Here is a 16,912-nt window from a genome sequence, read left to right as displayed (position 1 = left end):
CAGATTCTAGCTATTATCTTCTAGAAGGTGCTAGATACATGTTAAGTAGAATCTGATTGGTTGCTATGGGCAACATCTCCAATTCTAAAAACCAGCACCTTAGTAAATTTACTCCCCTCTCCCAAGTGTAAAGAACAGTCTAGTCACTGAACTCCTCTATGTGTATTAAGTCAGATGTCAACTTACAGCAGCTCTATAACAGACATGGACAGGCTGGCGTTTGTAAATAAGCAGCAGCTTTGCAGAATGAAGTAACAGTGGCTTAATGGACTCGTATCACAAATCAGGGACTTAGCCTCTCATACCCTGGGAAATGGTCTTGGGTCATTAAACTACCGATAGCATAAAGAATTGGGGTTACCAAAGCTCAAACATAGATACATGTATCAAAAATGACCATTGGGGCACAACTTCTGATTTTGCTCTGGCTCCCACCTTTCTGAAATTGATTAATGAAAAGCAGAGTTAGGAAGAGTGAACCTAATATTCAGTCAGCAAGGTGGAAATACATTTTTCTAGTGTGACCAACAATTCTAATCATTTAGAGCACAGGTTCTCAAACTCGGTCCTCAGGACCCCAAACAGTGCATGTTTTCCATGTCTCCTCACAGAATCACAAGTGAGATAATTAGCTCCACTTGTGGATCTTTTAAAATGTGTCAGTGAGTAATGAATACACCTGTGCACATGCTGGGTGACCTGGAAATCGTGAACTGTGTGGGGTCCTGAGGACAGAGTTTGAGAACCACTGATTTAGAATAAAGGAGGCATTATGTATAAAGGATAGGTTGGAGAGCAAACTTCACTAAACACCAAATAAAATAAGTTGATTTTATTTTCAAAATATTATTTAACATGAATATTTGACAAACTACAGATAGAAGACAGGTTCCACATATGCAGTAAAAGTGTACATCACCTTCACACAGTGAAGGCAGCCATTTTGCTGGTCACCAGTTCCCATCAACTCACTAGGACCAATGACATCGAAGAGTTCAGCCTATTAAATAACTAGAAACTAAGTGAACGAATGCCTCCGGACACAATATGGCTGCCTCTGTTTCGTAGATAGGTACAATTCAAACCGGATCACAAAAAAAAAAAAAAAAAAAAAGTATAAAGTGCACTTTTTGGATTTTTAAAATTAGTTACCAATTGAAATGTTTTCTAAAATAGATATTTGGCCAAAATGGGTGATACTCAGCACCCAACCTGTGAAACAGATCAAATAGTGTAATTGTGCAGAGATTTGTTCACCTATTGCACAAAGCAGTGGCACCAAACAGGTCAGACTGGCACAGGGGAAATGGTCCAGGTGCCTACACAATTAAGTATATGGATAATGCCATGTATGCCTGTGCAATAAGCTTTAAAGCAGACAGGGCGAGATTACATTTGCAAATGTTCCATTGAAACCTCGCACATTAATATAACGTGGGGTATCTGGGGGAGGAAACCTTACTGGCATTTGCTCATGGACCCCCATAGAATCGTGAAACAAAAATGAGCAAGATTTTTCTCCTGCAAATACCTGCAGTGTGTGGAGCCAGACCTCATCTCCCACAGTGTGCTGTACTATTTATCTGCATTTCTAAGGCAAACAAGTATCTGAACAAAGTGCAGGTACAGTTATAGGAGGAAGGCATCCTCAGATAACGACATTGTGCAGACAGATTTGTTTATCCCCTGGATATGACAGATCATATCCAGTATACTCAATGTATCCATGGGCAAGTATACAATTGCATGAAGTCAGAATTCACATCTAGATACAGTTTATATAATGAGCTATAAAGAGAACAAAAAGAGAAGTGTTAACACTGAAGTAAACTATTCTTACTATAGAATGTTGTGTCAGTATCGCCATCTGAAAGTGCATAGTCTCAGACTCCAACTGCGCTGCACAAAACCACATCACCGGTGTGGCTGACCAACGCTCAACAGGAACTTCATCATTCACATTCTAAAAATGGCATATATAAGCGATACATTTCTAGGAATAATAGTACAACGGTAAGTTGTAGCCTGCTCCTTCAGTAAACAATTGTTGTCCTTCTATATTGTGGGGAATGTTAATGCCCAATACACAAAATAGGTTAAAACGGATTATGTCCAGTACAAAACCACAGATGTCAGTTCTTAAATCCGCCACATTTCCCAGCCTTCACAACAAAATCCTTAAGCAACGTGCCGTCCATTTGCCAGAATCCCGTGGTCTGCGTCACTCCTGTTAAATGGTTGACACAAAATTTAAAGCAAAAGTCTTCCAAGTCCTGTAATACAAACATAGAATATATGTTACACATTGTGACCATGTCAGAGCCAATTCACACTATATAAAATTTCTCTTGAAGAGTCGAAGAAATCTTTTTTTATACTGGCTATTTAACCACTTAACTGAAGAATTTGTCTTCCAAAAACCACTCAGAAATGGTCAAATTATGTTAAAAGCTATTTAAACTTTTTTTTAAAATTTTTGTTAAATATATATTGAATTAAGAGCTATGGTAAGAACTTACCCTTGTTATCTCTATTTCTACAAAGTCCATAGGGTTACACAGGATACCTTGGGGTATAGGCTATGGCATCGGGCACCACAGAGTTAAAATTTACAGCCTCCCAGGATGCACTGCGTCTCCTTTTCTTGACCCGTACACAGACCTCATGTCCTCCCGACACAAGAACAAGCTGCCTATCGCTGGAAGGCACCAGTTGTTGAAATACCTCCTGGTGAAGAAACCATTCCCTGGATGCACGTGTTGACGTCTGAGAAAGTCTGCTTCCCAGTTGAGGATTCATGGTATGAACACTGCTGATATGGCAGGGAGATTGGCCTCCACCCAAGCCAGAATGCAGGACAGTCAGAGCTGTCCGACTTCAGGTTCCTCCTTGGCGGTTTATGAAAGCCACTGTGGTGGCGATGTCTGACTGTACCTGCACGGACCGTCCGTTGAGGACATGCGTTACCTGTTGGAGAGTCTTAAATGCTGCCAGAAGTTCCAAGAGATTTATTGGAAGTGCAGATTCTGTTGGCGTCCACCTTCCCTGAAAGTGTGGACCAGTCACTGCTCCCCAGCCTCGGAGACTGGAGTCAGTCGTCAAAAGGACCCAGTCCGCAATCCAAAAGGGGCACCCCCTGTTCAGGAGAGCAGGCCGCAGCCACCAGGCTAGAGACAGACGTACTTCCGGGGAAAGCACAATTGTCTGTGTCTATCAGATTAGGCAACCCATTTTATCTGTAGAAGATCAGCTGCTGCAGAGGTCTAGAGTGGAACTGGGCATATTCCATCATGTCAAACAGACACCATGGAGCCCAGTAACCTCATTGCTGAGTGCACAGACACTTGTCGGCTGCTAAGGCAACTGCGTATCCTTGCCTGTAATGCAGAGATCTTGTCCTGTGTCACAAAGATCAACTGGTGTTGGAAGTCCAACAGGGCTCTGAAATGGCGCATCCTCAGTGAGGAAACAGGGAGGACTTTTCAGTTAAACAGCCAGCCATGATTGTGTAGAACAGATATTGTTAGTTGCAGATGGTGCTGAAGGATTTCTGGAGACCCTGCTAACAGGAGGTCAACCAGATAGGACAACAGGTGGACTCCCTGCATCCACAGGTGGGCTGCCATGACTTTGGTCTGGCCACTGCGCCTCAAGTATTTATCAAAGGGCAGTGCCTGAAACTGGAAATGGTGCAACAGCAATTCCTCAGGTTTGAGGTGCGAAGCTGCAAAGATAATAGGGATATGCAGGTAGGCCTCCTAAATGTCCAGAGACCATGAAATCCCTAGGTTCCATTGCCAATATAATGGAACGGAGGGTCTCCATCCTGAATAGAGGAACACTCAAAGACTTACTTAGGGATCGGAGGTTGGGCCGGTAAAACCCATTGGGTTTGTGTACCAGAAAGATTTGAGTAATATCCCGTTCCCTGCTGGGATAACGGAACAGTCACTATAACTCCAGCCTGGAGCATAGAGTACAGCACTTTCTGGAGTTCCATGGCCTTGACCTGATCTGATGGAAGGCCTATAGTCAAAAACCAGCTGTGAGGCCTTCGCTGAAAGGAGAGGGCGTACCCCAGAGAGACCACTTCTCTGACCCAAGTGTCCACGGTAGTCAGATACCAGCACTGGGCAAACTGAAGAAGCCGGCATCCCACTTTGGGGTCCCCCAAGGAGAGGCCCGTCCAGTCAGGCTGAAGGCTTATCGTCCGACTTGGGAGTAGGAAGTCTTGTACTCCAAGCCTGCTTCTTTGGCTTGGCAGATTTCCTGGTTGCTGACTGCCTAGGAAAGGACTGCACTTTGGACTTACCCTGTGCCCTATAGGGGCGAAAGGACGAAGCACTAGACCCTGATGGGACCGTAGCCGATGGCAGACTGCTGCCAGAGTAGCCACAATTTTGTCTAAAATCAGGGCCAAATAGGACCTGTCCTTAAAGGGCAAGCATTCCAAACCCTTTTTGGAATCTGCATCCGCTTTCCAAGAGCGCAACCACAGGGTGCGGCGAGCTGACACGGCAATTCTGGAAGAGGAGACCCATGTCCAAGGCTGCCTCATTAATATACGTGACTGAGTCTCTGGGATTGCCCATAAACTCCGAGTCAGAGTCCAGAGACAATTCCAAGCTATCAGCCCAGTGCTCCATGGCTCTGGCCACCTAGCACACGGCCATAGCCGGTCTGGACGCCTCTCCAGCAAGGGAATAAGTGGATTTTAGGCATATTTAAACCTTACGATCCGTGGCATCCTTTGAGGACATGGAGGGCATGGGTAACGTAGCACTCCTCACTAGGAGTGTTACATGAGAATCCTCTACCCATATATTTCCCCACGCTTCCTCTAAATGATCCACCAACTGACCAGATAAAGGTGATTCCACTGTATTTCCTCTAATACCTTTAAAGAAGGCATATTTAGTTTGGCCACGGAGGGGTCGTCATCTTCCATAACCAAGACTGCACGGACTGCCCGTATAAGGCCTGGTATATATTTTTGACTTCTGGTCTGAAAGGTCAAAATCTCACAATCAGATGTCGTCGTCATGCAGAACATTGAGACACTACAGGCCGCAATGACGACTCCCCCTGTAACACGTCTGTTAGGTGCTGTACCGTATTGGACAGTGAACTCACCCACGCAGGCTCCTGCGAGACCTGGGTGGGCGAGAGCAGGAGACACCGGGGTACCACCAGCTGCCTGGGGAACCCCTGTATGGGTGAGGCCCCAACCGACTGCAGTGATAACACCATTTGGGACAACGCAGTGGGTGTGGCCAGCTGACCCACAAGGGTTGTAAGTGCCTTAGCAAAACAAGGCCAGGGTGGTTCCTGCACAGGCACAGTAATTGGGCATGATATCAGAAAAACAAGAGATATGGTAAGAACTTACCTTTGTTATTTCTGTTTCTACGAAGTCCATAGGGTCCACAGGGTTGATCTTGGGGGTATAGCTGGATCTGGATCCACGGGCACCACGCAGTTAAAGCTTTTGCTGCTCCCAGGACGCACTTGGGTCCATCCTCCTCTATACCCCGCCCCCAAGCCACAGGCACCTTCAGTTGGTAAGCAGCCAAGGCCGGAAGAAGAGACGAAACAGAGAGAAGGAAGACTGGAACACACAAGAAAACCATACTCAGAAATGGGAGACAGAAAAAACGGTGAACAGCCACACAGGCCATATGAAGCCAGGTGCGTCAGGGCGGGTGCCCTGTGGACCCTATGGACTTCGTAGAAACAGAGATAACAAAAGGTAAGTTCTTACCATATCTCTTGTTTTCTACTTCAGGGTCCATAGGGGGTCCACGGGGTTGACCTTGGGGATGTCCCAAAGCAGTTCAACTAAGGGCGGGGATGCTCCTGTGCAGAAAGGAGAACCCGGTGCCCGAAGGATGCATCCTGAGAGGCAAAGGTGTCTCCAACGCATAGAACCTCAAAAATGTCTGAATGGAAGACCAGGTGGCTGCCTTACATAGCTGAACAGCAGAGGCGCCACGTCTAGCAGCCAAAGAAGGACCCACAGACCGAGTGGAATGAGCCTTAACGGAGGCTGGAACCGGTAAACCCTCCTCTGCGTAAGCCTCACAAATAACAGAACAAAGCCAAACGGGCTAAACTTTGTTTGGTTTTCACAGGAGGGGTTGGCCTGCCAACAAAGAGGACAAAATGAAATCAGACTTCCTAACAGAATCAGTCCGGTCCACATAAATTCTGAGAGCACGGACTACACCCAAGGAAGCCTCACCAGCTGAAAGATCAGGTGACAGGAACTTGTGCCAGCTTTTCAGATTGATGTGGAACTTAGAAACCACTTTAGGCAGAAACTCAGGACGAGTGCGAAGCACCGCTCTGTCCTGGTGAAAAATCAGAAAAGGGGGATGACAGGAAAGCGCCCCCAATTCTGACACACTCCTGGCAGAAACAATTGCCAGGAGAAAACCCAGTCTTAAACGTTAACCACTTGAGTTCCACCGACAAAAGGGAGCTGGATTCGGAGAACACCTGGGGAAAAAAAAAAAAAAAAAAAAAAGTGAACATCTGGCAGTGTAGCGATCCTTTGTTGGAACCACACAGACAGCACGGACACATGAACCTTCAGGGAGGCAAGACGTAAGCCTAGGTCCAAACCTGACTGAAGAAATTCCAAGACCCTAGAAACTCTGAACACCTGAGGACCATAGTTTCTGGACTCACACCACTGAAAGTAAGTGGTAAATCAGTGCGGAAGCAGGCTTGCGTGCCCTGAGCATTGTACTAATAACCGAACCAGAGAAGCCCGAGACCTTAAGACGGCTGTCTCAAGAGCCACGCCGTCAAAGACAGCCAACCCAGATCTGGGTAAAGGCAGTGCCCTTGACACAATAGGTCCCGATGCTGAGGAAGAAGGTACGGAGCGTTGATGGAGAGGCTCGTCAGATCGGAGTACCAAGGACATCTGGGCCATGCTGGAGCCACCAGCACGAGCGTGCCGCCGTCCTGTTTGAATTTCCGCAGGACCCGAGGCAGCAGGGACATCGGAGGTAATGGATACGCCAGTTGAAACGTCCATTTCACCGACAGCGCATCCACCAGACTTGCGCCTGCGTCTCTTGTCCGTGACCCGTACACGGGCAACTTGTGATTGTGACGGGAGGCCATCAAGTCCAGCTCCGGTAGCCCCCATCTGTCCACGAGTAGTTGAAATACCTCTGGGTGAAGCGACCATTCCCCGGGATGCACGTCATGACGGCTGAGGAAGTCCGTCTCCCAATTGAGCAGGACCCAGTCTGGGATCCAAAAGGGGTGTCCCTCGACTAGATTAGCTGTTTGAAGCCACCAAGCTAAAGACTGCCGAACCTCCGGGGACAACACCAGCATCCAAGACCGGATCCGGTGAGGTAACCCGTTCCATTCCGATAGCATCAGCCCCTGCAGGGGCCTGGAATGGAATTGGGCAAATTCCACCATGTCGAATGCAGACACCATGGACCCCAGAACTCATTGCCGAATGGATCGACAGTCGGCAACTGCTCAGGCAACTATCTGCAGCTGTAGGGGAGGAGACCTTCTCCGGAGTCAGGAAGATCCTTTGCTGATGAGAATCTAGCAGGGCTCCCAAGTGAACCATCCGCTGTGATGGAATCAGAGAGGACTTTTTCCAATTTATCAACCACCCGGGTGCTTGCAGACAACCAATCGTCAGGTGGAGATGTTGAAGAAGCACCTCCAGAGAGCTTGCCACCAAAAGGAGGTAGTCAAGATACGGCAGCAGCCATATATTCTGGCTCCGAAGATGGGCGGCCATAATCACCACCACTTTGGTGAATACCCTTGGTGCCGTGGAGAGGCCAAAGGGTAGCGCCCGAAACTGGTAGTGATGTTGTAGGATAGCGAACCTCAGATACCGCTGGTGTGAGGGTGCCATCGGAGCATGGAGGTAGACGTCCTGGATATCCAGGTAGACCATGTAATCCCCAGGTTCCATCGCCAGAATGATGGAATGTAACGTTTCCATCCTGAACTTGGGAACTGAGGAAATTGTTCAGAGAGTTCAAATTGAGGATAGGGCGATGAAACCAAATTGTTCTCTGCACCAGAAACAGTAGAGGGTTCCCGTTCCTCAGTCACAATGGGGGACGGGGTACTAATGACCCCTGCTTTCAGCAAGGACTCTATAGCTTCCTGAATCTGCAAAGCTTTGGTTTTGTCCTGAGAAGGACTCGTGCAGAAAAACTGGTGGGGCGGTCTGTGCTGAAAAGACAGGGCGTACCCCTGGGAGACCACTTCTCGAACCCAGGCATCCGTGGTGGTATTGTGCCAGCAGTGGGCAAATTGAAAAAAGTCGGCCTCCTACTCTGGGGTCCCATCCCATGAGGCAGAAGGTTTATCTTCCTGCTTGGAAAAAGGGCGCCTAGCACTCCAGGCCTGCTTCTTGGGTTTAGAGGCGGCCTTGGTCGCTGACTGCCTCAGGAAGGACTGACCTTTGCCATTCTGTCCTTTCGGGTTCAGGGTAAGGCCAGAGTGCCTCACCTTAGCAGGTGCTGAAGCTGAAGGGAGGAAGGCTGACTTGGATTTAGCCAGAGTATCCACTATTTTGTCCAAGTCTGGACCAAACAGCAACTCCATTAAAAGGTAAGGCCTCCAGACCCTTTTTAGAGTCTGCGTCTGCTCTCCAGGACCTCAGCCACAAGGACCAACGAGCAGATACAGCTGCAGCCGAAACCCTATAGGTCAGCAGACTGGCATCTAACGACGCTTCCTCAATATAGGAAGCCGCATCTCATCTGTCCTATTAACGCTCTCTGGATATCCGAAGCATCGTCTGGAAAAGTATCCTCTAATGCGTTGGCTTAGCTCTCAACGGCTTTAGCCACCAAACAAGAGATGGCCATGGACAGACGGGCCACTGCCCCTGAGAGAGAGTAGATAGACTTTAAATAAGTCTCCACCTTCCTGTCCGTGGGATCCTTCAGAGAGGAGACAGACTGAAATGGCAGTGTAGCGCTTTTAATTAAGCGGGTGACATGGGAATCCACCGCAGGTGGGGATTCCCATTTCCTGCAACGAGCCTCAAGAAAAGGATAATTGGATGCCAACCATTTGTGGTTGGAATCTCTTACTTGGATCATATGACGGGGGCCTGGCAGTCTCCGTCAATTGGTCAGACAGGTGAAAAACCATTCGAAGTTACCTTAGCTTTTTTAAAATTAGGGTACTTCGACCTAGGAGCCGGCGCATCATCCTCTATGTGAAGGATGGCCTGCACCGCACTAACCAGTGCCGGCACATTAATGGAGGACTGACTGGGATGCCATGGCCCAGGAATGGAGACTGTGTCCTCCTGTACTTCTCAGTCATCTGAAGAGACATCAGTGTCAGTTAACTGCGCAGCCAGTGCAGCCACAACGGGACGCTTGGATGCCTTCGGGGGCATGTCACTATGTAACAAACTGAAAAGCCAAAGACGAGGCCGCCAGACTCTGAACAGAGCTGGAGTGTACATCCACCCAGGGTGGAGGAACCGCCTGAGGCTACCCCTGAAAGGGCACCACGGACTGCTGCATCACTGGGGGAGACTGAACATACACAGGCAACCCCGCATAAGGACCCACAGTCTGAGACCTGGGGGTAGACTGCAATAACTGCGGAATACCCGGGGAATGGTAGGCTGGGGCAACGCCCTAGTAGGGACTGTAGTCGGGACCGCTAAACGGTCCGCGATTGACGCCAGCACTTGTGAATACATTACCTAAAGAGGATCCTCCGACGTTGGGGGTTTAGAGGGGCCAGGCACTAGCTGGCACCGCCCGCACAGACCATCCTGTGATGAATCCTCCCCATGAACCCCAGCAGGAAAACACCACAGGAGCCACGGAGTGCTCAATCTCCTCATCAGACATGACAAATTTTCAATAAATATGTATCACAAAGAGGTATGGCGAATAACACCTGCGCACTCACAAGTATGCAACACAAACAGCCCACAATATGGTACTGTGTAGCACAACTGTATGTGACTGACCTCACAAATACTTGTCCTATATAAGTGAGGTTCACAGAAAAATGCCCTTCCCCCCACACACCTGCTGGGCCGTAGGAGAAGGAAAGGGATCGGTATAAGCTGACAGTTAGTAGAGATTAGCACAGACAGGTAGCACTAGCAAAAGTCACATACCATACAGAAAGGTAATACTCACTGCACCTTTCGCTACAATCAACCTCCCAGATTCAGTGTCTGGGAGGGCTATAGCGCTGTGTACACTGTCCTTTAGCAGGTGAGAGGTACGCAGGGGGACCAGTCCATGCACCGCCTGGGAGATCTGCGTTGCTGCCAGAGAAGATGGCCACCGGAGATCTCAGAGGAGGAGTGGCCACAGGAGGAACAGCTCAGCGACGCCAGCACACATGAGAGAAGGCATGCTGAGGGGAGGAGCCACTAGACAGGGAAAGGCGCATTCCCCTGGCTAGTAATTAACTACGGGGACGCTGGTTCCTGCTCCAGCCTTTACTCCCTGGTGGCCTAGCGGACACGCGGGGTGTTCCTGATAGGAGTAGCCCGCCGCCGCTAACTAGCGCCGCCAGTCTGTCCACAGAGACCGGCGGCTAAAGACTGCCTTTTCCCCGCAGGCAACGCAATGCATTGCCCGCGGCTTACCTGTCCCCAGCGAATCCGGCAGCAGTCTGTGGGCGGTCCTGGAGCTCTGCTAGTACTGACTCCGGGGTCCCACTGCGATCCCCAGATCAGTACTGGCGTCGCAGTGCCAGCGGGGTTGTTGGAGCGGCAGCGTGGACGTCCAGATGGACAGTCTAATGCTGCCGCTCTGAAGAGTAAAAATAAACAAACTTCTTTTAAAAAATAATAAGCTTAGGGGCTGCTTATGCAGCCCCACTGCGCCAGTGGTGGCCTGACTCCGGCTGGGCACCAACTAAAACTGAGGTGCCTGTGGCTCGGTGGCAGGGTATAGAGGAGGATGGACCCAAGTACATCCTGGGAGTAGCAAAAGCTTTAACTGCGTGGTGCCCGTGGATCCAGTTCCAGCTATACCCCAAGGTCAACCCCGTGGACCCCCTATGGACCCTGAAGTAGAAACATGCCCTGCATAAACCCTCAGGTGATTACATCACCCTCCGCTATTGGTACATTACATGTGGTACCCTGTAGCAGTAGAGGAAATTCACGTTCCCTCTCAGACATGTGTAACGGAGTGTATGTGACTCCACACAAATAAAGGCTTTTATAGTGAGGCAATGACTACCCTGCAGCACCGCAAGGTCTTTAGCAGAGGAAGAACAGGGATAGTAAAATGGCTGACAGTCAGAAATGAAAGTACAGGCAGACAGCGCTAGCATTAGTCACATAGAATGCAGAAATAACCCCCTGCACCACCAGCACTATGATCAACTACACAGACCAGAGCCTGGTAGGGAACAGCGCTGCATACACTAACCTTACAACAGAGGTATGCGGGGGACCCAGACCACACAGCCACCAGCTTCAGCGTTCGATAGCGCTTGCATACCAGAATAAAGTGGCCGCCGAGGAGCAGAGAGGAGGCGGCTACAGTCCGGGGTCACCGCTAGCCGTGAAACCAGACCCCCAGATCGGTACCGGCGGGGTGAAGGAGCGACAGCATGGACGTCTGTACAGACTGTCCATGCTGTACTGCTCTAGATGTGCAGCCACAGCTGCCTTGAAAAGATCTTCAGGAGCTGTAACAGCCCCACTCTGCAAAAGGTGCTCCGACTCCTGGCTGGGCACCGACAAAAACTGATAGCCTTGGCTAGGGGGTGGGGTATAGCAGAGGGACCCCAGTGCATCCTGGAAGGCTGTACATTTTAACTCTGTGGTGCCCGATGCTGCCGCCATCGCTTATACCCCAAGGTATCCTGTGGATACCATATAGTACAAATCATGTTTAAATAGCTATTCATTACATAATGTGATAATAAAAACCATTTTTGGGAACGTTTGTTTAAAAAACCAAACAAAAAAAAAACCCAAACACACCACTCTTCGGGACGTAATGAGGGAGAGGTATGTATGCATGTATGTATGTATGTACTCGCGCATACATGCACAGTAAAATATGGAGGCGGGGAGCAGCTGCTAAAACTGCTGTCTGCTTCTAGTGCAGACACAGCATCAGAAGAGAGAAGCAGTCCTGAAAGGAAGGAAGAGGAGGGAGGTCCCAGGGGGTGTAGTGCAGCAGCTGTGGCTGATACTATGGGGTCTATTTATCAAGCAGTGAAAAGTGTGGAGAAGTGAACTACTGGAGAAGTTGCCCATAGCAACCAGCTTTGAAGTAACATTCATCAAGTAGTGTCTATAAAATAATGGGTAGGAGCAGATTGGTTGCTATGGACAACTTCTCCACACTTCACTGCTTGATAAATAGACCCCTAGAAGCTGCAGCTGTCACGCAAGTGCAAGCTGGAATGGGGTTGCTGCCGGCTGGACATGATGACAGCTGCTGCGACTGCTAGGAGCCGCAGCTACAGATTCCTTTGAACCCACGCTGGGAGGGAGTGAAGCCCACTTCCGATCAATGGAAGTCACGGCTACAATTACCATGCCAGGCAAGTGGTTAGTCCCTTCCTTTCATAGGTGGATACAGCCAGCCTCCTGTAAATTTGTGTTTGAAATAATTAAAATCATCATGTACAGATGTAGACTCTCCATACATTTACAGCCAAATGCTTGTATAGATTTGGTCAAGTACCACATTTATTATAAAAAAAAAAAAAAAAAAAAAAAAAAAAAAAAAAAAACACACTTACCTGTGCCTCATATCTCACTGCAGCAGAGAGTAATAGGAAAGCATTTTCCACAGTTATCCCCCTCTTGATAATATGCTGACACAACTTCTTTAGTCTGTTTTCACAGTAAGATGTAGCAAGATCTAAGAGCCCTTAGGAGAGACAGAAAATTAGTGAATACAAAAGTATCAATTTCAAATCAAAAACACATGAAATAAAAATAAAAGCCACGGCCAAAAGTTGAGAATGACAGAAGTATTGGTTTTCACAAAGTCTGCTGCTTCAGTGTTTAGGCCTTTTTGTCAGATGTTACTAAGGTATACTGAAGTACAATTACAAGCATACAAGTGTCAAAGGCTTTTATTGACAATTACATTAAGTTTATGCAAAGAGTCAATATTTGCAGTGTTGACCCTTATTTTTCAAGGCCTCTGCAATTCGCCCTGGCATGCTGTCCATCAACTTCTGGGCCACATACTGACTGATGGCCGCCCATTCTTGCCTAATCAGTGCTTGGAGTTTGTCAGAATTTGTGGGTTTTTGTTTGTCCACCTGCCTCTTGAGGATTGACCACAAGTTCTCAATGGGATTAAGGTTTGGGGAGTTTCCTGGCCATTGACCCAAAATATTGATTTTTTGTTCACCGAGCCACTCAGTTATCACTTTTGCCATATGACAAGGTGCTCCATCATGCTGGAAAAGGCATTGTTAGTCACCCAACTGTTCTTGGATGGTTGGGAGAAGTTGCTTTTAGAGGATGTTTTGGTATCATTCTTTATTCATGGCTGTGTTCTTAGCCAAGGGAGGGGGCTCACTCACAATTTTGTCTGAGAAGTAACCCCACACAGTCTGTCATGCCAACAGTAAAGCATTGAGACAGATTGTAGTGCTCACCTTTCCTTCTCTGGACAAGCATTTTTCCAGATGCCCCAAACAACCTAAAAATGGGATTTTGGTACCTGCCAGTAAATCCTTTTCTCAGATTCCTCAGGGGACACTAAACAAGTACACTGGGGTATAGGGGGTCGTGGTTATTTGGAGCTGGCACTTTAAATAATTTAGAAGTGTGAAGCTCCTCCCTCTATGCCCCACCAGCTGTCAGTTTAAAAAAAAAAAAATGAAGACAGAGAGGAGATGAAGAACAGGAGTAAAGAGAAGGGAAGGTCACACAATAACAGAACTATACAATGCACGGAACGAACCGAACAGGCAGACTGAGTGCCAAATTGGGTGTCCAGTGTCACCAGTAAATCCTTTTCTGATTCTACAGGGAAGTACCAAAATCCCATTTTCCCCTTCATACACTAGGAAAAAAGTACACTGGGGACGTCCCAAAGTTTTCCTCAAGGGCGGGAGCGCTCTGAGGAGCCTGCAAAACAAGGCGGTCAACCCTAGGAGTTGAAGCCGCAACTAATCAAACTTGTCCCTTGGTGCAGTTGTCTAATTAGCCGTATGGCAAATATGCATGGTGGAGGCACCCAGAAGCATAGTGGGGATAACAGATTCAGGGATGACTTTTCGTCCTAAGAAAAATAGCCTCAACAGCCACCCCGTTTGAATGCAATGCGCTTGGACGGGGTGTACGAAAGGACACAGTTAAAGAAGATCCAGACAAAGTGGTAGTGGCCACGGTCATCTGCTAAAACAGGCCAAAGAACCAACTCCTCCGAGGCCAGTCCGGTGCTACGAGTATGACAGAGGTAGGCTCGTGTTGGATCCGCTTTTAGTAGACGAGGAAGTAGTGGAATTGGAGATCATCCATGCCAGAGCTATGGAACTGTTAAAATGTTCACTGTCCCTGCAGCCGGATCCAGAGCGCTGGACACTGATCTTGAAGTGAAGCCTCCATTCCCCGAGATGTAGATCCTGGCGACTGAACTAAGCAGTTTTCTAGTTGGGAATGTGATTGAATAAGCGATGGCTGTCATGTTCTTACTGGTGGATGCCTCAGGAAGTGTACAGCGTAAAGTAGAGTGTTGTAAATTGCTCCGAGTTCCAACACATTTATTGGCCACCATCTTTCCTGTGGAGACTAACAGCCCTGCAACTGACAGTTTTGGACTACCATTCCTCATCCTTGGAGACTGTTTTTCGTCACAATTAACTAATCTCACTCCAAATCTTTGACAGCTGACGGGTTGCATCCACCAGAGGGGATGCACTTCGGTTGTTGAGGCCAACCAGATCCTCCAATGGAATAAGTGAGGCCCTGACCCCTGGGTTAGAAGCTGTAGCTGGAACCGTCCGAATTGTAATGCCTCAAAAATGTAGCTACCAGATTTCCCAAGAGACAAAGACAAGGATGTAAAAGACACCCTCGTCGGTCTGAACTCTGAACTAATAGCCTAATGTCCAGGGCTCTGTATTCCGGTAGGAACATACTCTAATCTCATACCCAGGATCATTCCCAGAACCTGTAGTCTTTGAGCCGGAATTAGTTTGGATTTTCTTTTAATGGAGCATGTAGCCGAGCTGTCTAAGAAGATATTCTTATGCTTGATCAACAAAGTCTATAGATTGTAAGCTTGTGAGCAGGGCCTTCCTACCTAGATCTGTCTATTACCCAGTTTTGTTCAATTAATGTTTAAAATTGTAATGCACAATGGAATATGCTGCGCTATATAAGAAACGGTTAATAAATAAAATAAGTAGGGAATAACCTGTTGTCCAAAGGTGTGGAATCATGATAGACATGACCTTGGTGAAGACATGGGGAGTCGAGGTTTATATATCAAGCGGCAACGCCCACAAATGATAGTGAATGAACACAAAATGCAGGAAAATTTGATGCAGTTCCCAAAATTGAGACATATTTCATATCTGGAGAATGAGAAAGCACACTGGTTCCAAACTCACAAGTGATACTGGTTTTAAAAAAAAAAAAAAAAAAAAATTTGAGTAGAGCCCCAGACCCCGATAATGTACCGTAACCAACACTGCCGATTTGTGGGAGAGACAGAATTTCCTCCTGCAAAACTCTGGCTCTGCCCGCTACGGGACTTCCGTTGTCAGCAAAGAACGATTTGAAAGTGAAACTTCGAATCTATCCAGGTATCCTGTAGAGTAATCTGCAAATCTGAACCGAAGAGGTCTGTTGAAAAGTCCATAAGTGGGCTCCTGCTGTAGGAGACCCCAAGTGGAACAGGAGACAGTCACCCACCTGATATCAACTGGTTGTGGTTCCAGTTGACGTGTTACAGTCTGGAGACTTCCACTTCTGCCATCCCTAGCGTGTATGAAAACAACCTTGGCTCCACCAGGAAAGGGCTGCAGGGCACGAAAAATAATGAAACTGTGGACCAGTGTAAGTTCTACTGAAAAGCAGGGCATTTGAAGGGTAAAAAGTAGACTTTCCCCCGGTGGATTGCAATAGACCTTAGTCCATCTGGATGAAAAAAAAAAAAAAATCCCCGGGTACTGTGAGGACCGCCTGCCAAGAGCGCAGCAAGAGTTCTGCGGGCTGTGTTAACAGAAGCAGATATACGTGCAATAATCTGGCCGATATCCCTGGAAACCTCTCCCAGGTACAGCACAGATTCACTGATGTATTCTGGTAGGAATCGTAACTCTGCTTTGAAAGTTCCAGTGTCCAGGTTCACTATGAAGTGTGCAGCTCAGCAGGCTACAGCCTTGGAACCCAACAGTTAATGTTGGTTGTGCTCCTGCAGAACAGTACACAGATCGGTGTGTTTTAAACTTACAATCCGAAAGTCCATAAGGACGTTACACCTGGAACTAACAGAGAACCATATCCACTGGTGAAGAGGTTATCTGCTGTTCAAGGAAACTGATGGTTGGAGTTGAAACGTCTCAGGATCTGGAAAAGTTTGTCTGGTTGCTGAAAACTGGACCTGAAGTTACTGTGAAAAAAGGAAAAACAGACTTCTCTTGCTGTTAACCAAGGTATGATATTTACTGAGGAATTAAGTACCTGTTGACCGCCCAGATAAATGGCTGTACCCCTTCAGTACCAGACCTCAATCCTGTGGTACAGTCTTGGTAGCTAAATCATAACACCCACTAAGGCTGCAGCCCACGGAGGAGTAGGCAAGGAAATCAGTGACAGGGGAGTCTCCCACTGTACACACATCAGATTGTGGCATCAGTAAGATTTGGCCGTTAAGTTGTTAGTTTGCTCTTTAAGCAATGACAAAACTTAAGGGAACCTTAGGTGGCTACC

General features: G+C 47.7%; 1 protein-coding gene across 1 annotated transcript in view; it reads right to left on the bottom strand.

The window, feature by feature from the left end:
• Nucleotides 1-817: 817 nt before the first annotated feature.
• The window catches only part of RCBTB1 (RCC1 and BTB domain containing protein 1), a 47,051-nt gene continuing 30,956 nt past the window's right edge, over nt 818-16,912 (bottom strand). Inside the window, exons 11-12 of the mRNA XM_088469101.1 lie at nt 12,754-12,884; nt 818-2,273 (exon numbers count right to left, since the gene is read on the bottom strand). Of these exons, the coding sequence (XP_088325227.1) occupies nt 2,133-2,273; nt 12,754-12,884 (272 nt within the window). The 3' untranslated portion in view covers nt 818-2,132. The remainder of the gene's footprint in view (nt 2,274-12,753; nt 12,885-16,912) is intronic.

The sequence above is a fragment of the Taudactylus pleione genome, unplaced genomic scaffold (assembly GCF_031769625.1).
Source record: "Taudactylus pleione unplaced genomic scaffold, aTauple2 ptg000089l, whole genome shotgun sequence".
NCBI classification, from domain to species: Eukaryota; Metazoa; Chordata; class Amphibia; order Anura; family Myobatrachidae; genus Taudactylus; species Taudactylus pleione.
This window is presented reverse-complemented; position numbering and strand designations above follow the sequence as displayed.